At 40.9% G+C, this 25,511-nt stretch overlaps 1 protein-coding gene across 9 annotated transcripts in view; it reads right to left on the reverse strand.

Moving 5' to 3' along the window:
• Positions 1-18,684, reverse strand: part of AGL (amylo-alpha-1, 6-glucosidase, 4-alpha-glucanotransferase) — a 74,821-nt gene extending 56,137 nt beyond the window's left edge. For 2 of the 9 annotated variants that reach the window (XM_039483887.1, XM_039483896.1), the window contains exons 1-6: positions 18,263-18,638; positions 16,460-16,523; positions 9,639-9,788; positions 5,879-6,089; positions 4,500-4,666; positions 3,108-3,311 (exon numbers count right to left, since the gene is read on the reverse strand). In XM_039483887.1, the coding sequence (XP_039339821.1) occupies positions 3,108-3,311; positions 4,500-4,666; positions 5,879-6,089; positions 9,639-9,720 (664 nt within the window). In that variant the 5' untranslated portion in view covers positions 9,721-9,788; positions 16,460-16,523; positions 18,263-18,638. Of the gene's footprint in view, positions 1-3,107; positions 3,312-4,499; positions 4,667-5,878; positions 6,090-9,638; positions 9,789-9,876; positions 10,070-10,140; positions 10,242-16,459; positions 16,524-18,262 lie in introns of those variants that run through there. The other 7 variants (XM_039483891.1, XM_039483895.1, XM_039483889.1 and 4 more) reach the window with 7 other exon arrangements.
• Between the last annotated feature and the right edge of the window lie 6,827 nt (positions 18,685-25,511).

The following is a 25,511-nucleotide window of genomic DNA, read 5'->3' on the forward strand; positions in this document are numbered from 1 at the left end:
TTCTTTCTTCCTCCCTCTGATAATAGTATCATAAGAACATAAGAATGGCTGTACCGGGTCAGACCAAAGGTCCATCTAGCCCAGTATCTGTCTACCGACAGTGGCCAATGCCAGGTGCCCCAAAGGGAGTGAACCTAACATGCAATGATCAAGTGATCTCTCTCATGCCATCCATCTCCATCCTCTGATGAACAGAGGCTAGGGACACCATTCTTACCCCTCCTGGCTAATAGCCATTTATGGACTTAGCCACCATGAATTTATCCAGTCCCCTTTTAAACATTGTTATAGTCCTAGCCTTCACAACCTCCTCAGGTAAGGAGTTCCACAAGTTGACTGTGCGCTGCGTGAAGAAGAACTTCCTTTTATTTGTTTTAAACCTGCTGCCTATTAATTTCATTTGGTGACCCCCTAGTTCTTGTATTATGGGAATAAGTAAATAACTTTTCCTTATCCACTTTCTCAACATCACTCATGATTTTATATACCTCTATCATATCCCCCGAGTCTTCTCTTTTCCAAGCCTCTTTAATCTTTCCTCGTATGGGACCGTCTCCAAACCCCTAATCATTTTAGTTGCCCTTTTCTGAACCTTTTCTAGTGCTAGAATATCTTTTTTGAGGTGAGGAGACCACATCTGTACACAGTATTCGAGATGTGGGCGTACCATGGATTTATATAAGGGCAATAATATATTCTCAGTCTTATTCTCTATCCCCTTTTTAATGATTCCTAACATCCTGTTTGCTTTTTTGACTGCCTCTGCACACTGCGTGGACATCTTCAGAGAACTATCCACAATGACTCCAAGATCTTTTTCCTGACTCGTTGTAGCTAAATTACCCCCATCATGTTGTATGTATACTTGGGGTTATTTTTTCCAATGTGCATTACTTTACATTTATCCACATTAAATTTCATTTGCCATTTTGTTGACCAATCACTTAGTTTTGTGAGATCTTTTTGAAGTTCTTCACAATCTGCTTTGGTCTTAACTATCTTGAGCAGTTTAATATCATCTGCAAACTTTGCCACCTCACTGTTTACCCCTTTCTCCAGATCATTTATGAATAAATTGAATACGATTGGTCCGAGGACTGACCCTTGGGGAACACCACTAGTTACCCCTCTCCATTCTGAGAATTTACCATTAATTCCTACCCTTTGTTCCCTGTCCTTTAACCAGTTCTCAATCCATGAAAGGACCTTCTCTTTTATCCCATGACAGCTTAATTTACGTAAGAGCCTTTGGTGAGGGACCTTGTCAAAGGCTTTCTGGAAATCTAAGTACACTATGTCCACTGGATCTCCCTTGTCCACATCTTTATTGACCCCTTCAAAGAACTCTAATAGATTAGTAAAACACGATTTCCCTTTACAGAAACCATGTTGACTATTGCTCAACAGTTTGTTTTTCTATGTGTCTGACAATTTTATTCTTTACTATTGTTTCAACTAATTTGCCCGGTACCGATGTTAGACTTACCAGTCTGTAATTGCTGGGATCACCCCTAGAGCCCTTTTTAAATATTGGCGTTACATTAGTTAACTTCCAGTCATTGGGTACCGAAGCCGATTTAAAGGACAGGTTACAAACCTTAGTTAACAGTTCCGTAACTTCACATTTGAGTTCTTTCAGAACTCTTGGGTAAATGCCATCTGGTCCCGGTGACTTGTTAATGTTGAGTTTATCAATTAATTCCAATACCTCCTCTAGTGACACTTCTATCTGTGACAGTTCCTCAGATTTGTCACCTACAAAAGCCAGCTCAGGTTTGGGAATCTCCCTAACATCCTCAGCCGTGAAAACTGAAGCAAAGAATCCATTTAGTTTCTCCGCAATGACTTTATCGTCTTTAAGCGCTCCTTTTGTATTTTGATCGTCAAGGGGCCCCACTGGTTGTTTAGCAGGCTTCCTACTTCTGATGTACTTAAACATTTTGATATTACCTTTGGAGTTTTTGGCTAGCCGTTCTTCAAACTCCTCTTTGGCTTTTCTTATTACACTCTTGCACTTAAGTTGGCAGTGTTTGTGCTCCTTTCTATTTGCCTCACTAGGATTTGACTTCCACTTTTTAAAAGGAAGTCTTTTTCTCTCTCACTGCTTCTTTTACATGGTTGTTAAGCCACGGTGGCTCTTTTTTAGTTCTTTTACTGTGTTTCTTAATTTGGGGTATACATTGAAGTTGGGCCTCTATTATGGTGTCTTTAAAAAGGGCCCACGCAACTTGCAGGGATTTCACTTTAGTCACTGTACCTTTTAACTTTTGTCTAACTAACCCCCTCATTTTTGTATAGCTCCCCCTTTTGAAATTAAATGCCACAGTGTTGGGCAGTTGAGGTGTTCTTCCCACCACAGAGATGTTGAAAGCTATTGTATTATGGTCACTATTTCCAAGCGGTCCTGCTATAGTTACCTCTTGGACCAGCTCCTGCGCTCCACTCAGGATTAAATCTACAGTTGCCTCTCCCCTTGTGGGTTCCCGTACCAGCTGCTTCATGAAGCAGTCATTTAAAGTATCGAGAAATTTTATCTCTGCATTTCGTCCTGAAGTGAAATGTTCCCAGTCAATATGGGGTTAATTGAAATCCTCCACTATTATTGGGTTCTTAATTTTGATAGCCTCTCTAATTTCCCTTACCGTTTCATCATCACTATTACTGTCCTGGTCAGGTGGTCGATAATAGATCCCTAAAATTGATGTGGTTTTTTTAAACAGTGAAGAACATTACACTTGTTAGACAGTGTAATCCAGTGAATTTATGCCTGAACAATGCCCTGCGGCATATATAAATAGTTATGAAAATATTAGTGTTCTATAGATAGAAACAATATATGAGGATCTCCTTAGATTTTTAGTGCTTTAAGCACCGATAAAGAATTCTCATTTTGCCATTTTTATAGACACAACTCTCCCTGACAGACATAAGAGATGCCCTAGACTTAAGGGGTTCAGAAAGCAGATAAAGAACAAGTTCCTTAAAAAGCCTTTTAAAAGGTCTATTCAAGGGGAAAAATCATGGAATAGTGGAATAACCAGAATAGCTTTGACCGTGTTACTGAGTTGGCAACAAAAAGCATCAAGATAGTATAACAAAAATCATACCAGTATGATTGTAGACTACATCTGTTATACAAAGCATATTCCATTCATTTTTCATTTTTTCCAGTAGGTTTCCTATATTGCTCCAAGTACACTTTTTATTTGGGCTTGAAAAGTCAGGATTTACTTCTAACTGATCAGCCAGAGAGTAGCATGATCTAGATAATCCCAGTTTTTGCAATGGCGTAAAATGAATCATGTTGTAACCTACAAAAATGACAAGGAAACCATTTGTTAATACAAGAAAAATGTTACAATGAAGATGAGGAAATTCTATGATAAATTGTATAATCATAATACGTACTGAAAACAAAAGAGAAGTCTGTGGCCAAACTACGGCTTCCGGGACCGTCCTGCCTGGCCCCCAAGCTCCTGGCCTGGGAGGCTCACCCCTGGCCCCTCTCCTGCTGTCCCCCCTCTCCTGCTGTCCCCCCTCGCCTGCAGCCTCAGCTTGCTCCGCCACTGGCACAATCCTCTGGGTGGCGGGGCTGTGAGCTCCTGGGGCAGTGCAGCTGAAGAGCCCAGCCTGACCCGGTGCTTTGTGGTGGTGGAGGCGGCGGCAGCAGCAGCAGCGTGGCCCAGCTCCAGCCGGACTGTGCAGTTGTAGTGCTGCCAGCCACCAGTGCTCCAGGCAGCACAGTAAGGGGGCCGGGGGATTGGATAGAGGGCAGGGGAGTTTGGGATGGTGGTCAGGGGGCGGGAGTGTGGATGGTGGTCGGGGCAGGGGTTGAATGAAGCAGGGGTCCCAGGGGGCAGTGGTTCCAGGGAGAAGGGGTGGTTGGATGGGGCAGGGGCGTCAGGATTGAGAGGAGGAGTTGGATTGGGCGGCAAGGGTCCGAGGGCAATCAGGGGACAGGGACGTGTGGATGGGGCAGGGGTCTCAGAGGGGCCATCAGGGAACGGGGGAAGGGGCGAGACGGGGGCACAGATACGGAGGTGGGGGCCGGGCCATGACCCCTCCCTTAACCGGCCCGCCATACAATTTATGAAACCCGATGCAGACCTCAGGCCAAAAAGTTTGCCCGCCTCTGTTTTAAGGTAAGATTTAAACCACTCTTCCCATCTCAGATTTATCCCCACCTCTTGTCTACCATTCCAATCAATTCTACAAACTTCACATCTATGTGAAACAAATCAAACAATCTAAAAATTCAGATCACTTTTTAAAAGGTGATTCCCAAATACTTGTCTTTCAAAGCAAATATTTTAATAATCAGACTGGTTTGTTCTATTATATGTTTAACACTGAATTCAGTTTCATAACTATTTTCATAAAACTTAAACTGCAAACTACAAAAATATATATGAACTGTGTAACAGATACTGGTAAAACAAACAGTATAAATATAAGCTGTATCCCTTAAAAATTACCTTTACAGAGTATATGGTTATTACCTGATTCTTTTGCAACTTTAAGACGATCTTCCCATTCTTCAAATGGTCCCAGACACTTAGCTAGGAATGTCTGGAGTGTAACACAGTCCAAATGCAATACTTGATTATCAGCTCCAACACGCAAAATAGGATCCACAACTATGTAACCTCCACCACTTCTCTCATTTCTAGAATAAATTGAGTCTATTAAACACTAGAAAAGCAAATGCCCATTGCACCAGCCATTTCTAACACCAGAAGCCAGTACATAATCTGGTAGTTTAAAATCATCCCATTTTAGCCACAAAACAGTTACCGATCTCTCAAACTCAGAGTAGTTTCCACCATTTCCCCAATTTATGGATGCATTTAGACTCAAATGTAAATTTCAGAGGCAGAACATGAAGTACAACAAGGCCTTTTTCTGGAGAAAGACATACAGAAGACCTCAGTCCTACAGTTGGATCCATGTGAGTAGACCTTTAGGACTGTTTGAAGTCCTATGGATTTCAATGCGGCTTTGTGAAGATATGAGAATCAGCCTGCTCAGACTGGACTGGGGTCAAAAACAGTGACTGAACCTATGAGGCGCCAAGTATTCTTAACCCCCTCCCCCATTCCTCTACTCAGCAATTTTTTAATAGAATGAACATGAGTATTCTCAAAACATGATCATTAGAGGAAAATATAGCTGATGGTGAAAAATTAAAACAGGGATCAAAATTTTTCCTCTGATTACTGGTCCAGGCTGAGAACCTGGAAGATTTTTATGGTCCTGATCAGCCACAAAGGTCCCAAAGCTATCAGGTCTTAAACAATGGTAATAGGTGAGGTACAATACACTACAGATTGATTGATTGCATTAGACTTTATAAAAAAAACTGAATTCTGATTAGCATCTTACTTTTTATTCTTACACTGTCTCAAGACCTCAGAAAAAAAATCACTGACGTTTGAGATGAATACGTTAATGTTTCATAGGTTTTGAACATGATTTCTAGCTCTGGTAGCAGCTATAGGTCAGAACTGAGTGGAACAAAACCTAAAGATATTTAAGAAAGACTACTTATTTTAATGTCTGATCTCCCACAACCTTCCAAGTCTATTAATTATTTGTACCATTAGAATGCTGACTTTGAAACCTTGCAGGCATGGATTGCCTTTCCAAAATTCATAAACAAATAGATGATTAAATTTGTTCTGAGTACTCCCCAAAATACTGCAGCATCAAAAACCACATCTTGCATCCTTTGTGGACAGTCCCCTGCAGAGGCCAAATGACTGCACTGATATGGAAACGGAATTACTGTCTTACACCTCATAGTTCTAGGTCAAGACTGAGATACATGGAGTAGTGAGGGGAAGACTGCAGTTTTTCATATGTAAAAAGCTCCACTTACTCAAGACTGAAATAATACTGGTATGATCCAGAAATTTGGAGATCCAGTTTACAATATTTGTCAGAATCATCTTCTCTTCCTGTTGGGTTGCGCCATGACAGTGCCCTGAACTTGCGGCGATAGAATAATTCTCCAGAAGCTGGGTAATTAGTGTACACTGTAACATGCTTGCCTTGTAATGTTGGGCCCAGTCGGAATTGCAGTTCAAAACCTCAACAGAAAAGAGAATGGGTTTTAAAAAAACAAAAACAAAAAAAACCCCCACACACCTCATTTATTAAAATTAAAGACTAAATCTTTTGGTTTATTATTGTGATTCACAATATGAAGATTTTAAGTTAATAGATGGGTGCCATAATTCTAAATAGGTGTATTGGGTGTAAAATTAAGAGAATGTTTTTATTTTACTGCCATTTCTCATCAACAGATAATGATGCTGTAGTAATTATTTCTGCTTGTGTTACCATTCAAAACCAACCAGAACCCTGAAATGGGAAACAAATTATCCCTCTTCAGAGCACTTTATTTCTATTTCTGCTCAAATACAATACAGTAACAAAATGCCTGGAAAAAGTTATTTATTGCAGTTTTGGAAGAATTGTGAGATGACAGGAGTATTACTGTCTAAACAGTCACCTCATTTTTAATACATAATATATAGAGAGGGGGTACACTTTTTTATTTAATTTAAATGTCAACTTAAAACCCATATTTTACCTATTTTTGTTACGTGTAACACCCAACATTACTATAATTGACATGAAAAACAGAGTGGGTGAAAAAAGCTATTTTTCTCTAGTCTGTTTCTCTTTGTGCACTTGAAAGCATTTTCTGTCCAATCAGTTTCTCATATTTATGTGAATCTTTCACATAACACAGAAAGAAAATAATTCTTAAATATAAAAGCACAACAGGAAAATATGACTCTCAAACCACATACACTTGCACAAGAACTTGGGAATACGTAGCACCTGAATTTACTTTTTACCCTTTTTTTTTTTTTAAACTGACAAGGTTCTAAGTTGACACTCATTCGTTAAATTTTACTGAACTGGGAAGATAGGTATTTGTGAAAAATAGAAGACCAAACTTGAAAATGAAAATATTTTAGATATGTTTACATTTCATGGAGCATTCAACTAAACAAATCCAAAAACCTTTACATTTTTTGAAAATATAAATGAAGTTACAGACCGAGGCCACACACTTGCAATTTACAGCTTGGACAGCTATATTTGCATGGAGCCCTAGTGACTTCCATGGGACTCTTCTTGGATGCAACCGCTCATCCACAAATCGTAAATTGCAAATTTGAAACCTTGCCTAAAATGGAAACATTTGTCCCCAATTCTATAATCTAATCCACTTGTTCACATGGAATTTCATTTAAGCCAACAGGTCTCAGTGCATGTGTGTGCCTGAATGAATCGGACTGTAGTACCACGGCCTTTACATAAGTAAAACTGGACAGATGCTTAAGCACTTGGCAAGGCAACAACCATTACTGATTGAGGCCTCAATCTTGCAACTGACTACACTCACACAGAGCCATGCACCCCTGCAGGGCCACAGTGACTTCAATGGACAGTTAACTGCAGGACCGGGATCTTAGAATCCATGATTTTTAAAAAAAAAGTGTTTATTCATTCTTCAGTTAAAAAGCAAAAGACTCTCGGCTGTCTTGTCTTCCTGGTAAGAAAGTTCTACGTGTAGTCTAAAGAACAGACAAACCAATCATGTATTAGCAAAAGAGTTTAAAATTGTGGTGTAACATGTAAAAAAAAGTTAAACAACTGAATCACACTATCCTGATTAAATAAAAAAAGTTGCTCAACAAATGGAATTGTGCCAGCACAACCAAATATCAGAGTCCAGCTATCCAAGTACATTTAAATAGCCCATGCCAATGAAGTTTACCCTATCATCCACTAAACATTAAAAAAAGAGAGAGAGAGAGAGAGAGAGAAAAAAGCCACCCTCCAAGCACATAATAGTGCAAAGGCTGAACAACAGTTTCAGGATTTGGGTTCCTATCAATGAAAAACATAGATAACTTGGTTGTAAAAATTGTACACAAAAATCACTCTTGGGGCTTGTCTACACTGGCATTTTACAGTGCTGCAACTTTCTCACTGAAGAGTGTGAAAAAACACCCCCCGCCCCGAGCGCTGCAAGTTTCAGTGCTGTGAAGTGCCAGTGTAGACAGTGCACCTGCGCTAGAAGCCGCACTTCCAGCACTGGTAGCTATTCCTCTCCTGGAGGTGGGTTTTTTATAGCCGCAACTACACAAGCCACATTAAAGAGCTGCCGCGACAGCACTTTAACACTGCTAGTGAAGACGTGCCCTCAGAAAGTTCAGGCAATTTCGCCTCACTATAGTCTTGACATTTCCTTATTGAGTCTGCTAAAATTAGATCACGCTACAGGGTTATATGCCTTAGAGCTCTTACTCCCTTATAGTAACAGTACTGATTCCAGGAATGCTTTGCCTAAATTAGCTACTCTCTCCCTCAACTAGCTATCAACTTAGGCAATTTCAAAAGTATGGCTTTCAAATCTTCAGCGGCCTCCAAACAAAGCTTACATAGCCTGAAGAAAAGTTAATAAGGAGGTCAGAACCGACTCTGCACTTTGTTCATTAATGATAAAAGTTTCTGGTAAATTCACATACTAATCATTCAGCAAACTCTGAAATCTAAATATTTAAGCAGACTTCTAGTTTTATAGAAGGGTAAAAAAAAGTTGTGCTGTTCTGAAAGTATTTTAAAAGTACGGTAAATTCATAAATCAACCATTCTTAGACAATTTTTTTAAATCTTTCTGGTGACAGTTAAAACTTTTACTGTTGCCCCTTTTTAAAAAAAACAGTATGCAAAAAAGAATAAAGACCTCAGATAACGTTTTGATCTTAAACAGTTCATGGGCTGAGATTGCTGACCAAGATGATACCGGTCCAAATATATCTTTCACTAACAGGTTGATGGGTATACTTAAAAATAATTACAATTATTTACTAACATGAGAAATAATTGCAAATTACAGCATTGCTGTAATGCATTCAGCACACAAACATGTCTTTTCAAATCTTACCTGTGACCCAAAAAAAGGATTGAAGACATAAATATAATTCATATCCCTACAACTAAGACCTGGGATTTGTACATAATATATTTAGTACTGCACAAAAAAAGTTGGACTATGAAAACTTTTATAAATAGCAAAGACAGGGACTGAAGTCATGATGGATAAGGGAGTGCTATAGTTATACCATCCTTCAAGTGCAGTCTTAAACGAGGCTCATATTTAACTGGAATAGTGATTTTGCTTTTTACACACAATTTGCCTTTCAGCCTGAAAGCATTTTACAACTCACACTGACAGGGTGACCAGACAGCATGTGAGAAAAATCGGGATGGGGGTGAGGGGTAATAGGAGCCTATATAAGAAAAAGCCCAAATATCGGGACTGTCCCTATAAAATCGGGACATCTAGTCACCCACTGATCGATCCATGATTGTGATCTCTAAAGCTACCACTGTACAATCAACGCCATACAAAGAGCACTACAGTACCAGAGGACAGCAACTAACCTAAACACAGTGTGTGAGAGAGAGATGATGGGTGAAGGAAAAACTACAGCTCTCCACGATCATTTTCATTAATGGATTTCAGTGCTCGCTTACCTAAGAGCTGCCTAGAATCTCCCTTCGGGTACTAACCAGCGCTGCGCACAGCAGAGCCGCTACGTGCCAGCACTGACCTTGCTCAAGCCTGAAGAGGGTCTTCTCCCGCTTTTCCATGGCGCTGAGAAGCAAAACTCGAGTCTGGTTACTGGGAGGCATTTTTGCTGCCCGGTGACTTGGCCTCTTTCAAGGGGAGACACTTGATGTCGGAAATACAGGAGTGACCCCTACAAAAACAAACAAACAACCCCCCCCTCACAAGTCAGCAGCCAGGAAAGCAGGAAGGAGCCCCGGCCCCGCGGGAGCCAGACTTACATCGCCCAGCCCGCAGAGCGCCCAGGGGAGAAGCGGGGAGGGAGGGAGGCAGGCCCTGGAGCTGGGGGTCCAGTCCCGGCGCGCAGGGCCGAGCCGCAGGCAGGTAGGCAGGCAGCGGCGGCCGGAGGGGCTGCGCCTGTCAGTCTCCCTGTACAATGCGCCCTCGGCCCGGGGCGCGCAGGGGGCGGGGGAGTCGCCTGGCAGCGCGTCCCACCCCCACTCCCCAGGGGCTATATAAATAGCTGCCGGCGCGGGGCTACTCACGGGCGGCTCCTCCGCACCGAGCCGGCTGCGAGCACTGGGGCCTCCGCCTGCTACAGGCCGGGCGGCGCCTCACCTCACCGCCACGCACCGCCCACAGCCTCGCAACAACTTTATTGGTTCCGCCGCGGCCAGACACTGACAGGGCGGGGGCGGCGCAGCTCCCGCGAGAGGAGCGGCTGAGGGAGGAGAGGGGGTTGCACGGGGCTGGGGAGGCAGGAGCCGCTGCTGGGAGCTGGGCTTTGAACGGGACAATTTTAAATTCTGCGCAGCCAGCTACTGTATTTATTTACACACGGACACGCCCGTGGCTGTACTGTTCCCGCCCAGCCGTGCGGGAGGGAGATCGAATAGGTCAAGCCCAGGCGCACCAGCTTCCACTCACTCCTAGAGGAGAAGTTACCCCAACCCTGGAGTTTTAATCAGCTGTCTGTCCTAACAGCTGTACCCCTGCCACCTTTGTCTTCTTCCACCGCAGGTAATGCACGCTAAGGTCCCTGTACCCTAAAAGCTTTCAGAGAGGGGGAAGGTCGTGTTACTGTTACTCAGTTTTTCTAACTGATACTTTGCTACTAACTGTGCTAGTGAATTTAATAGGTTGTAAGTGTATACTTATTATACAAATTACTACAGATTATGTAGCAGTTGTAATTACCAGAAATGCTTCTTTAATATCTCCTGTTTAATAGCAAAATGGACACACATTTAAAGTTGATAATTTTTTTTAAACCTGTTTCAAAACCACAGAACAGTTGTGTTACCAAGGGCCTCATCCTTCAATGTTCTGTGCATCACCCATTCTCTACTGTCTCTTTCAGCAGAGAAAGGGGCTCCATACAGTACACAGATAAAAATGACAGTGGAAAGAAGCTGTGGTAAATAGGTACACTGCTCCTTGCTTCAAGTGGACAAAACCATCAATAGGTTCCAATTCTCCTGCTATATCACCTTTTTTACAGTAGGTTATGTCAGCTGGTGTATATACCACCACTGAATAAGATAGATCAAAGGATCTATACTGAGCCAAAACGTAAGGAAGGGAAGAAACCTTAAATGTCTACTACCTGTAGAATACATAATGTTGCCTTTGTAAACTGAACAACTCTTCTGTTAAGGCACTTTCATGCTTTTCTTAGGAATACTGTAATCTGAAATATGGTCACCTCGCCTCTGACCATTGCCTTACCAGCCCAATATTGCAACAAAATAGAACAGTTGCAACAAGCATCTCACCACTGATCTATCATTAACTGACACCACCAAAAAGGTCAAGCTTGCAGCTAGGGAAGGTCAGTCTATTTTCATTACCTAGGACTATAAAAAACACACTTCTCAATTTACAGTCCCTGTCTGTTTATTGCTTTTTATGTTTGCACAGGCAGCATCTTGCTGAGTGCAATGAGTAATAAGTAAAAAGCTAGTGAGAATAGAAAATTGAGAATTGTTGAAAGGTTTCTTCCTCTTCTTCTACAGAGACTACCTCACAGAGCACACAAAGCAGCAGAGCAAGCAACTGTTCTTGCAGTAATTAAAGCAGTTTGAGTGGTGTATGAATGTTTTCACCACTACAGGAAAGTAAAGGTTTGTGTGTTGGAATAGGGTGACCAGACAGCAAATGTGAAAAATTGGGATGGGGACGGGACATCTGATCACCCTAGTTGGGAGAGTATAAACAACATGAATTCTAAAAATATGCTGAATTCCATTATTCAAATGTTTATTTTTGTAACTAAAAAACTAGTATCCTATTAAGTTAAAAGGAATTACTTTCTCCTAAAGTTCACTAAGATTACTCTTAATCTTATACACCATGTTTAATATTTCCTTTTTAAAAAAAATAGGACTCTTAAAGCTTTCAAATTTTAAAGATTTTATTAGCAATCTATAAAACCACTATGAGAATAATTTTTCCCCAAAAGCACCCCCAAAAGAGCAGAAGGAAAAATCATACAAGATTCTAGGAGAAACATTTTGAATCCTAAAAAGGATTAGGACATAAGCAGATAACATTTCAACACAATTTTTCAAATAAAAAAGTCAGTAATACAGCATCTGGAAAGATATACTGATGGAGAAACTACCCTGTTCATCTAGCACATGTTCAGTGAATGACAGAAGGCAAAGCAGCTAGCCATTACTGGACATACAGCAAAAAAGTCTGCAAAACACCAAGCATCTTTGAAAGGTGATGATCATCCTCAAATTCCAAAATCCATTTTGCAGGATGGGTCCATAGTCCACATCTGTAATATATTTAAAATCCAAATATAAAAGTGTGGAGTTACTTAATGCAAGATTACAGTGCTTGTAATTTTACATTAATACAGAACCAGATTCTTCCCTTGGGTAGACCTTCTGGCACATTAGAAGTCAACAGGAATTGCTGGGGAAATTTTTCCAAGCCTGTATGGGGTTTAGGAGTACAAATCTTGATCTGTTTCTCTGACATCATCCAGTGCATGTCTGATAGTCAGCTCAAGCTCAATGTGGCTAAAACAGTGCTCTCACCAAAAAAATACCTCCCCCACCTCCCCATGAGCATCATGACTGTCACTCAGGCCCATAACCAGGGTGTCATCTTTGGCACAGACCTCTCTGCAAGTTCTCATATCCAGGTTTGTCTAAATCATGCAGATTCTTTCTGTATTGCATCTATAAGGGACGGGCTTGCCTATCCATCGACAGCTAAAACTCTTGTCCAGGCTCTCAGCTTGCGTCTTGATTACTGCAACATCTTTCTCTCTATCCTTCACAGATATAATCTTGCCCTGTTCTTACACATTCAGAATGCTGCTGCAAAGATCATTCTGACTCTGAGTGATTCCTTTGACCATCTCACACCCTTATTTACATCTGTCCACTAGCTCCCTCTTCTCTGCCATATCAAACAAGCTACTTGAATTCATTTTTCACCTATCCCCATCCTACCTATCATCACTCCTTCAGTACAAAGAGGTTGACTCATGCTTCTGATTGGCTCATGATGTAATTCTCCATCAGAAAAAGAAATCTGATAAGGTTCAATAAGGACAAGTACAGAGTCCTGCACTTAGGACAGAGGAATCCCATGGACTGCTACAGACTAGGGATCAGCCAAGTGGCTACGCGGCAGTTCTGCAGAAGAGGACCTAGGGGTTACAGTGGCCAAGAAGCTGGATATGAGCCAGTGTGCTCTTGTTGCCAAGAAGGCTAACAGCATTTTGGGCTGTATAAGTAGGGGCATTGCCAGCCGATCAAGGGGCATGATCATTCTCCTTGATTCAGCATTGGTGAGGCCTCATCTGGAGTACTGTGTCCAGTTTTGGGCCCCACACTACAAGAAGGATGTGGAAAATTGGAAAGAGTCCAGTGGAGGGCAACAAAAATGAGTAGGGGGCTGGAGCACATGATTTATGAGGTGAAGCTGAGGGAACTGGGATTATTTAGTCTGCAGAAGAAGAATGAGGGGGATTTGATAGCAGCTTTCAACTACCTGAAAGGGGGTTCCAAAGAGGGTGGATCAAGACTGTTCAGTGGTATCAGATGACAGAACAGTGGGGGAGGTTTAGTTTGGATATTAGGGAAAAAAACACTTTCACTATGAGGGTAGTAAAACACTGGAATGGGTTACCTAGGGAGGTGGTGGAATTTTCTTCCTTAGAGGTTTTTAAGGTCAGGCTTGACAAAGTCCTGGCTGAGATGATTTAGTTGGGAGATGGGTACTGCTTTGAGCAGGGGGATGGACTAGATGACCTCCTGAAGTCCCTTCCAACCCTGATATTCTATGATCACCCACTTTATACAAATGCTTGTTTTGAAAAATGTAATCTCTCCCCTGCTGCCTTAAAACTGTCCTTTCCCATGATGCCTACAACTGTTATGATGCTGGAGTGTTGAGACTGCACTCATGCCAACAAAGTCTTTTTCTCTATGCACCCGTAGCAGGTGGTTATCTCCTCTTATATTTGCACTTGACTTGTCAGATCTTTAGGGAAGGAACTCTGTTTGGGTTTGTATGAGATCTAGTACAGTAGGATCCTGATCCATGATTAGGACTCAGTTATTGCAATACAAATTAATAAATCCATGGGATTTTGCTCTTAAATCCCTTAGGCCAGTGGCTCTCAACCTTTCCAGATTACTGTACCCCTCTCAGAAGTCTGATTTATCTTGCATACAACACTCCTCACTTAACTGCTTTCTTACATCGGACATGGAAATGCTAAAGTGTCTCAGTACTTGCTACTGAAAACGTGCTTACTTTTTAATTTACCATATTATAAATGGTAATATAAATACTGTACTTATATTTCATTGCATAGTACATAAAGCAGTATAAATAAGTCAGTCAACATGAAGTTTTAGTGACTTCGCTTGTGCTTTTTATGTAGCCTGTTGTAACACTATGTACTGCCCGTTGAGAGCCACTGCCTTAGGCTATTAGCAAATCTCTTGTGCATGCTTGTATCTGAAGATTTTATTTGGCCTTAAGTGTCCAGGTTAACATGAGAATTAGGCTGAAATGAAATCCTTTTGTGGAGTTTATGTAGACTCTAATGGCATGTAATTTAAGTCTCTTTTGAGACATGCTACTAGTTAATCAGTGTTAAGACATTCCCTTGAAACCTTGCACAGCATCTACAGGATAGTCTCTCAACATACTAATATCTCAGTTGGTAAAGTGTTTCTCCTGGTGTCTCCCATACCAGCTTCTGCATGCCCCCCCTGCACACCTTGACTTGTTTGAGGCCCTTCTTCTCCCCCCCCCCCCAAATGTTGCAAAAATTCCTTTGCCTTTGAGCACTTGAATGTAGTAGCTTAACTGCAATGCTAAGGGATAGGCACAGTGGAGATTAACAGTGAACACTTCCAATCTGAAAGAAATCAAGCTTATTTAGCATACAAAATAAAGGGAAAATAAAACAAGCTTAATATAAATGTAAGTAGTCTAACGTGAAAAATTTAGCTAACTAGACTGGCTCTAGTAGTTACAGCACATTGATATGTTAACTTTTGTATAACCAAAATCCCATTGTCTCACATACATGCACACAGTACATGAGATCAGAGGATTTTATGCTATGGCAGATTTTCATCTTGTGTGTGCGCATAACAAATAAAGTCACCTGAACAAGCCATGTTTTCCATGTCAGTTCCAGTCTCTGGATCAGTCTCCTGTCTCCCTCTCAGATGAAGTTTGTGTACCCCAAAAGCACCTTTTTAATAGTTCTTTAAGCTGTACAATATCAGGTGTAAAGTCTTGTTACCCTGTTAGAGGTTTATTGCAGACATCAATACATGATTAATCAGATGGCCTTAAATACATGGTGACAACTATAAGCATGTTAAACTCAGATAGGGTGACCAGATAGCAAGGGTTAAAAAAAATCAGGATGGGGGGGGTAAGTCTATACAAGACCGACCCAAAAATCAGGACTGTCCCTTTAAAACTGGGACATCTGGTCACCCTAAACTCAGAGCCTGATCTTAAACTTGTTGATGGAAAGACTCCCACTGACTTCTGGGGTTTTGGACCAGACTTCAAGCTCATTACCCCTAGTTAATTACTCTCTCTCCTCATTTACACACTGAACATCTCAGAGTTTTTGCTCCTGCTTTATGCTTATCCAAGCAAACATCCATGTCCCTCTCACATATTAAGAGAGAGGGGAAGGCACTTCAGGTAGATAATAGTCAAGGAGAGAGGGGGAGTTGAGACTCTGCAGCTACTCTGAGCTGCATGCCAGGGAAGGGAGGCCAATTTTCTATGTTAAAGTTCTTACCTTTACCTGGGGATCTCCATGGATCCAGAAGGATGACAACATGCACCACTCCTCCCAACTATCCTGCCTATTCCTTAGCCCAACCCAGTAGTCTGCATGCTCTGATACACCAAGCAAGGACTCAAGTGTGCCTTGTATAATTTAACATGTTCATTGTTTTCTCATCCCAGGGTGAGAAATTTGGCACATCTTACACGTGCTTAAGTTCTAGGAGGTAAAAAGTGCTTTCACCAGAGTGCAGAAAGCCATACAATTGTGTCATACTATGTGTTTTCAAGCAGTGCTGAGTGTGGTGCTCCCAATAGTGACACAAGAGCATGACTACCAACCTCTGAGTAAACTGTTAGAAGTCAGGGCAGACTCTCAATTGGTTGGGAGTTCTAAACTTAAATTTCACCAACCAGCTGCACCAAGCACAAACTCCTGAGTTGCCTTAAAACATACTCCAGTCTATCTTGCCACCCAGGTGAATGCATCTCTATGATAGATGACCCCTTACACCAAGATTCACAGCAATACTCAGTTTACTTCTAATCCCAAAGGATCAGTCAGTCACTCACCCCAGGTCAATTATGTTTTAGGTCTCACACCAAAGACAAAGCTTGTAGCCAATCCTATAGTAAGCTACATGAAGATTTAGTAAATAGGAAAAGGAAATTAGAGAGTTATTTACTAGAGTAAAGCCAGAAAACAGACATGCATACGTTACAATTGTGTTGGCGAAGGTAATGTAGGCTTCTATAATCAGCAAACTCTGATTGTCCTTTAAGGCTTACCCAGCCCAAGCATCTGGAAAGCTCTTGCTTATGCCTAGAAACATTCCCTCTCCTCCCAAATATCCTGAGTCCAGGCAGCATAGAGATCCTTATTCCTTTTGGTTTGGGGTTTTTATCTCCTTTCCTGCCTTATGCTCTGAGCTGTACATTCAGCTGATGGAGAAGTCCATTTGCATGACTCCTCCCCACAGGAAGCAGAGCAGAATAATAAGTCTTTAGTCCTTTTGCTGATGAGCTGTACTTGGATCTCACAAGTAAAAGCCATGTAGTATTCATGGGTTTCCTCTTTCAGAAGGGACCATTTCTGTAGGTGAGAGGCTCTCCATACTGTTGTCCCTCTCCTGTATGGCAATTCAGACAGTCAGAGGCTCACAATACAACTGCTTAGATATTCATTTTCTGTACTGTAATAGTCCTCAAAAGATTAATTAATGCAGCAACTCAAGCAAGCCTAAACATTTCTGTATAATTCTTATACTGGTCCTACCCTTATCAACCCACAAATGAGCCAAATAGACACATAGCTAGAATCTGTCAGTTTCTGGTTGGGACACAGGGACCTTAGTACAAGTTAGTACCTAGCCTGCAGTAGTCATAAACATAGGTACTTTAGTACTAGATTTCTCTATTACATTTTATGTTTTCAAAAAGCACTCTGCATTTACTATAATTAGAGAGTTATTTACTAGAGTAAAGCCAGAAAACAGACATGCATACGTTACAATTGTGTTGGCAAAGGTAATGTAGGCTTCTATAATCAGCAAACTCTGATTGTCCTTTAAGGCTTACCCAGCCCAAGCATCTGGAGAGCTCTTGCTTATGCCTAGAAACATTCCCTCTCCTCCCAAATATCCTGAGTCCAGGCAGCATAGAGATCCTTATTCCTTTTAGTTTGGGGTTTTTAATCTCCCTTCCTGCCTTATGCTCTGAGCTGTACATTCAGCTGATGGAGGAGTCCATTTTCATGACTCCTCCCCACAGGAAGCAGAGCAGAATAATAAGTCTTTAGTCCTTTTGCTGATGAGCTATACTTGGATCTCACAAGTAAAAGCCATGTAGTATTCATGGGTTTCCTCTTTCAGAAGGGACCATTTTTGTAGGTGAGTGGCTCTCCATACTATTGTCCCTCTCCTGTATAGCAATTCAGACAGTCAGAGGCTCTCAATACAACTGCTTAGATATTCATTTTCTGTACTGCAATAGTCCTCAAAAGATTAATTAATGCAGCAACTCAAGCAAGCCTAAACATTTCTGTATAATTCTTATACTGGTCCTACCCTTATCAACCCACAAATGAGCCAAATAGACACATAGCTAGAATCTGTCAGTTTCTGGTTGGGACACAGGGACCTTAGTACAAGTTAGTACCTAGCCTGCAGTAGTCATAAACATAGGTACTTTAGTACTAGATTTCTCTATTACATTTTATGTTTTCAAAAAGCACTCTGCATTTACTATAGGTAGAGAGACCTTTGGTTTTAAAGCATGGTTTCCCCACTGTGACAGGGTTCCCTCACCAATCATTACACCCCCTACTAGCCATCCTGGAAATTAGTTCTGCCAGGTACTGTACCCTCCACAACACACCTTCTTCTCTCAGTCTGCAGTTCTTACTCACAGAGCAGCAGCTTCCAATTCATGTCTCAGTCATCTGGCCAGGTCACTACGTTCCTCCATTCCAGAGACACCACAGTCCTTCCAGACCAGCTGCCTGGCTAACATCACCAATGCCCTGTGCCACTACCCAGGGGAAGACAGAACCATCTTTTACAGTGGGTTCCTGCCTAGGATCCCTATAACATACAGCCAAGACTTGTACTAACTTAACATTTACTGCTATTTGCCTGGGTATCTGCCCACATAACTCACTTAGCACCACTGTTCTGCCTTTTTTGGGTTTGCTAATCTACTCACCTCTCTCATAGAAAAGCGCTATAGACTCCTCCCCTGTAACCCCAACTACTGGTGGCTCCCAGGCTTTATACAGGTGCTGTCTGTTCCTGTGCAGCTGAGCCTGTTTCTAATTAGTGGCCTCCTTGTAGCCTATATCTCTCCTCAACCTGCTGCTTAATTGGTTAATTAGGCCCATCTGGCCAGTGTGAGGAATACACTCACAACATTTAATATGGGATTTGCTATTTCAGGAAACAGGCATTTAATTTGCTTATTTGAATTTAGTTTAAAAAGAATTTCAGTATTTATCTAAAGTATAGTGAAACAGAAGTGGTGTCTCAGGGCCCTCTCCATAGAACAGAGTTAAGCTTGATACAACACCTTCATACTTGAGTTGCTTCAAATCACTTTACAAAATAATGGGTTAGATTCCAGCAGTGCAGTGGCTGAAACCAAACACTGCCATCATTAGACAGTTATTGTATGTTCAGTGAAAGTTCACAAACAGCCTTTGGACAGAACCTACAATTGAGAAAGACATCACTGGCCAGGTTACCAGGGTTATCCCCTCTAGCCTATATTGTTCTAAAAGGGTCACAAAGATCTTCAGCTTCCTTCTAAACAGCCAGGTAGATTGAAACAGCCAGATAGGCACAATTCATAATGTAGGCAAGGAGTCATGGTTTGAAGGAGTTAAAAAGCCATTTAGGTGACCTACAACAACACTGCATACATTAAGGCGAGTTATCAGATGATATGTAGAGATCTGTGCTGTGCTGATGATATGCTAATACAAGTAAGTGCCTTTTACTCTGGGCACCTGGCAATAGCTCTTTGACCTTTGAAATCTGAACCTTACATTGTTAAAAACATTTGGATCAAAGAGGCTTTTTCTAATCCCAGCTCTGCACCTGTTTGTGTGGCTTTGGGAAAGTCATGCTACCTGTTTGCTTCAGTTTCTCTATATATAATCTGGATGACAATACTTACTTCACAAGGAAGTTGGGAATTTAATGAGGTTATGTAATGAGGTTCAGCTTTGGTCATGTAATGAACTAGTTAAATACTAAGTATAATTATAATTTTCAGCACAGTTGCTGAAGATGTATTTGTTTGAGCTTCAGCTAACAGCGTCAGTTTGACTAATTTTTGCTATGAATATTCTTAGGGGATGTGGTGGGATGGCAAACAGAGTTTAAAAAAGTGTGGGTTGATACTTTCTAAAATTTATCCATGATATTCTTACCTGCACAACTTAATTTAATGAAAAAGTGTAAAAAAAAATTCCTGTTTTCTCTCTTATTTACATATCATACAGCACCAGTTTTCACTTACACAGTGAAATATGGTATTTTGATGTTCAGGGCCTTTCCCAGAATTTCTGCTCCTTTGGTTCCTATGCATACTTGTCAGATATGCCAATCCTTGAGACTTTTTAAAAAGCCCTGTTTTGGAAGGAACTCAAGTATTATTTCACTACACTGAACTGTGCTTTAGCCATTTGAACTTCTTCCTCAAAAAGAAATGTTGAAAATATGCCAGTGGTTCTTGTAACTTTGCCATCACATTTCTACAAGAGCCTTCAGATCACTGAGCCAATTTATGGTCAAAACATAGTGAAAGAAATGGCCAGTAAAAATAAAGATCCTTTAATTTCATCTGTGGAGCTCTTAATGGAATTCACAAGCTAAATAATTGATTAGTCCTGTTGCTATTCTATCCTATAGACATGTGATTGTTCACCAAAAAGTACATGTGCAAGTAGGGGCAAAATCGGCCCTGATATATGACATTCTACCCTATTGAAGTCAATGAGGTTGTACAAGGTGTCAATACAGGCAGAATTCAGACCATAGTGTTTTGAACAGTCTATGTACAGGGTTCCAAAAATGGGACATTGCATATATTGTGGTAGGACAGTAGGCTGTACATCATTAAGAATGTAACAAGCTTTAAATTATAAACTCAATTTTGACCTCTTCCTCATCTGACTTCCTCAAAACAAATCCCTTGTGGTATCAAGCCTTAGAAGAACTGACATTGCTAAATTTGCAGTGAGTTGGGGGGAGGTGCTTTATAGAGTTTCAGGCATTTGAAATATGGAAGGTTTTTGTTACTGTGGTCTAACATTTGTTAGAACTTCACGTCCCAGGAATGGCTTGGTGTAGACACTCTTGGTGTAATGCACTTATCTTAAGTAACTTGCCCTTATGAGTATTTTTGAGAAACTGGTCCTTGATTGTTGATTGCCAGCTGATCTTAGTTATGTGTTAACTCTCTTCTTAAACTTTACTGGGTATTTCAAATGCAAAGATACAACAGTGATGGCACATATAATTATAGTCTGGACTGATAGCACCACCTATTATTAAGGTTGCCCCATGTTTTCAGTTGCTCATAACTTTGCTAAACTTTAACTATTTGGATTGAAATTTCTTATGCTGTGTGTCTGCCTCAGTCTATTCCCCCCCCCCCCCAGCCAAAAGTATTTAGCTATTTCTGAGAACAAGATTGGGGGAAAATATATTGGTTCACTCCTGTTAAAGAATTATTGAGACTTTTTTTGAAATGCTCTAGTGCCCCATATTTTGGAGCAGGGGCTTGAAATTTGGCAGTTGGGTGGCCTTTGTGTCTGGGATATGCCTTTTGCTATCCTTGAGACAATCCACCCAAATTTGGCCAATTTATAAGCCTTTGAAATTTTTCAGTTCATGTATGCTCAAAGGAGACTTGGTTTTAACAGTTAAAATTGCTGTAGGTCCTATCCTCACTGAGCATGCTTGAACCTTTTGCAGCTCCTAGTGCTGACCAGACTGTGCAACCAACATCTGCACAGAATGACCAAGAATGTTTGAGCCTCTCACAGCTCCTAGTGCTGACCTGACTGACATGCATCATCCTCACAGAGCACCTATTGAATCCTGAGAAGGGGGGTCAGGTGCAAGCTGAAGACCCCTCCCCCAGCCTAAGGAGAGAAACCACTGAACCCGGGGTTCAACTGTATGTGGGGGACAACAAATGAATAAACAGGAGCAGGCATGGAAGTCATAGGGTCATAATAAGGGATCCGGAGGGGGACACTGAGCAGAGAACCCCAGACAGCGCCCACTGCTCCTGAAAGGTGTCTAGGGAGCCAGCAGATGCTGCCCAGAGGAACTCTGCCTGTACACGTGATCATCCACACAGAGCAACAAAGCATGCTCTCATCCCATCACAGCTTCCACATGTGACAGGACTGTGCATGTGCCTTGTCTGCAATTCTTCATCCCTGAATGGAACCCCAAACTCCTGAGTCTCACTATTCCTCTGCTGTCAGCAATTCTCTGTGAAACACACTGTCACAGCATATGTCTCACCCTCTTCTTGTGTTGGTACACCTGGAGGATGACAACCTACTATTGCTATCAGCTACTCCATTAGTTGAAGCAGCAGAGGTCTCTGTGGTGGATCTCAAGGGTCTAACCCTGCTGATGAACCATGTGAGTGTCAGTATAATGCCACATGATGAAATTTCTGTTTTTTTTCAGTTTTCTTTTTAAAAAACATAGGAAATTACACAAAAACTATAGAAAAATAAAGAAAAATATTAAGGCTGAAATTCAAGCTCTGAAAAGTCAGGAAATGCTAGAATTAAGGTGCCCCCCCATTGTACATATGTATTATGATACAGTCTTTAATTATGTGATCACAGAGGTTTTTTTCCACAGGATCCCTGCCTCATTCAGTATACAGGATAGACCTCCTTTGGAGAGGAATCAGGCTTCTGTAGTGAAGGAGGCTGCTCTCTGTAGAACCCTCACTTCGTTTGTTGCAGAAGTTGGAGGGTGGGTAGGAAAGAAGGCAGGGGATTATAGGAAGAGAAAGGAGGGGTCTTATGGTTAAGACAGTAGAAGCTGCCCTGTCTCTTTTCTGCCACAGAGTTCCTATGTGATGATGGGCAAGTCACTTAATTAAAACTTTTCATAGGTTGTCACTAATTTGTGTTAATCGTTTTCTGGGTGCCCAACTTGAGACCCTAGGATCTGATTTGAAGGAGTGCTGAGCACTCATAGTTGCAACTGAACTGAATGGAAATAGTGCTTGAGTATATATAAAGTGCTATATAATGCTAAGTACTCTGGAAAATCAGGTCCTTGACATCCTAAATTGGGCACCCCAAATTAGTGGTTAATGTTTGTGAATAACTCAGATACCATAATGATGAGTGCCATAAGACAGCCCATGAGGAAAATTAATAATTTTGTTTTCAGAGCAGGGTTTGAATAGTGTGCAGTAAATAAGGCATAGGGTCACACACTGGACAATGAGGATAAAAGAAAATATTGAATAGCTGCTCATTACGTGAGCATTGTCCATCCTGTGCACTGAATGGGGCAGAGGTCCTGTGGAAGAAATCGCATGTGATTAATAATTGTATCATAATGCATGTGCACAAGGGGCAGAATTAAGGTTACCCAGGCAACTCTAATTTTGGCATTTCCTAATTTTTAAGTGCTTGACTTTACAATGTTACTAATATTATTTTAATGGATGTGTGTAATCTTCTGGATAGAAATAAGTCTCTGAAGATATAGGTCTCTTTTAATCTGTGTGCCAGGGTCCATAATGTCTATGCTAATACTTTGCAACAGTGAAAGCTTTACAGAATATTCAGATTATGTCTGGGTCATGTAACACAGTTGGAATATGAGTGGAAAATTAACTTCTGTGTATATATGTTTGAATATACTGTATACAATCTCTTACTGCATCTAGCAGACTTGGCAGAGGTAATACTGAGGAGGGAAGTTAAGATATAAAACTTGTTAAGCAATCTGTGAACATCTTGTTAAGAAGCTATTGTGTGTGTTCCTTAGCTGTTGTTTTTCAATACTGGTGATTCAAAAAGAAAATACACCTCTACCCTGATATAACGCTGTCCCCGGGAGCCAAAAAATCTTACCACATTATAGGTGAAACCGCGTTATATAGAACTCGCTTTGATCCCCCGGAGTGTGCAGCCCCTCCCCCCCGAGCTCTGCTTCACCGCGTTATATCCGAATTCGTGTTATATTGGGTTATGTTATGTCGGGGTAGAGGTGTATGTTCATATTCAGCCATTATGAAGTGGAGAAGCTTATCCTGTTTTCCTAGTGTCTGGTGCCATCATGTGGCCATTTAATGTACAGCATGATTTGTTTGTGTCTTTTCCATAACCTCTTCATAAATAAACTTACATGTACATAATTAAATTAAACAAGAAATTCAATTAAAAGAAAAAGTAAAAAAGAGGGAGTAAAGAAGTGATTAATATTAAGAAAAAAGTGCAAATGAAAAGGAAAGAAGATAAGTGATATGAAGATTTTAGAGACAAGGGGAATAGGTTTAACTAGCTTGCAGGGTACAGGGAATAGCAGGTGGTCGATAGGTTCTACATCTCTTTGCAATGGTCCCATGAAAAATAATATCAGTCAAGATCATCATTTCAAGTCAGTGTAATTTTCTCCATAATTAATGCTGCAATATCTTGTATCTGTTAATTTGGGCAAAGAGAATCACAATTCTTTCAATGACTCAAAAGATTTTTTTCAAAAGAGCTAAGGCTGTTAAGGCTGGTTTTCTTATGTAGGTTGGTCTGGGTGAATCATCATCTAAACTCATGCATATGTTTTACTGAGAATGTGACAAAAAAATTAAAGCTAAGATAATTAGGCCTATTAGAAAACTTCAGACCGAAGTGTAGAAGCTTTGTCACTGAACTATAGTATGCATGATAGTGACATGGGTGGAGAGGCAGACATGTAAAGTGCCTCCATGTGTAGATCAAGTCCAGGCCTGTAGCCAGCCAGGCATAAATGTGCAGAGAGTAGGGAATGTTGTGGGAAGCTATGGAAGGCACCATCTCTCATGTGGTACTGGTATTAGTGGTAATAGATACCCCTATACATACACTAAACACATAAGAGGAGTTTGCTAGAATAAGGTTAAGGAATTTGTAACCTATTTTTCCCTTTAAGCATGGACCTTTACATTACCAATTTATAGTTTAAACAATATAAAATACAGTAACCTGAGAACAAGGTGTTTACTGGGGGATTCTCATCTTCAGCTCCTAGGGCACTATCGTAATACAAATAATAAATACATAATAATAATGGAGATAAGTTCCATTGAAATCATCCAGAATATCTCAAACTTATTTGGTATATATTTCCATGCGTATGAACACAGGTCCCTTCAATTAGAACATTCTGTCATAAATCAAAATGACTGGAGATGTCTTCTGAGAACATTTCCTGTAGATACACCAGGGAGGTCTAATATGGTTGTTAGATCCTAATTAAATGCTAACCCAATAAGATCAGCCTTTCTTTTTTTCCAGCATTGCTCAATGATGTGGTGTAAGTATCCAGATGAAAATAGGGAATGTGCTTTCACAGGCAGCAATGCCAGTGTAGTGGAATTACAAGTAAGCTAAATCCCTAGGTTCACTTTTGTCTATGCCTCTGGTAATTTTGTGTATATATAAACTGGCTGTATGTGTATTGAGCAAGTACAGGCCTGAAACACCAGTGTGGTTGTATAAACACTCTAATAGTTAGGAGACAACCTGATTGCCAGGAGCCCCAGAATATTGGGATGACCACTCCTGTTACAAACTAGACACCATCAAATTAGGCCTGAATAAAGACTGTGAGTGGATGGGTCACTACAAAAACTAATTCCCCCTGCTGATACTCATACCTTCTTGTCAACTGTTTGAAATGGGCAACCTTGATTACACTGGCCTCATTAGCACTACAAAAGTGATTTTTCCTCCCTTGGTATTCACCCCTTCTTGTCAACTGTTGAGAGTAGCCCACTTCCACCTTAATTGAATTGGCTTGTTAGCACTGACCCTCCACTTGGTAAGACAACTCCCATCTTTTCATATGGTGTGTATTTATACCTTCCTACTGTATTT

This window comes from Mauremys reevesii, linkage group 8, assembly GCF_016161935.1.
Source record: "Mauremys reevesii isolate NIE-2019 linkage group 8, ASM1616193v1, whole genome shotgun sequence".
NCBI lineage: Eukaryota > Metazoa > Chordata > Testudines > Geoemydidae > Mauremys > Mauremys reevesii.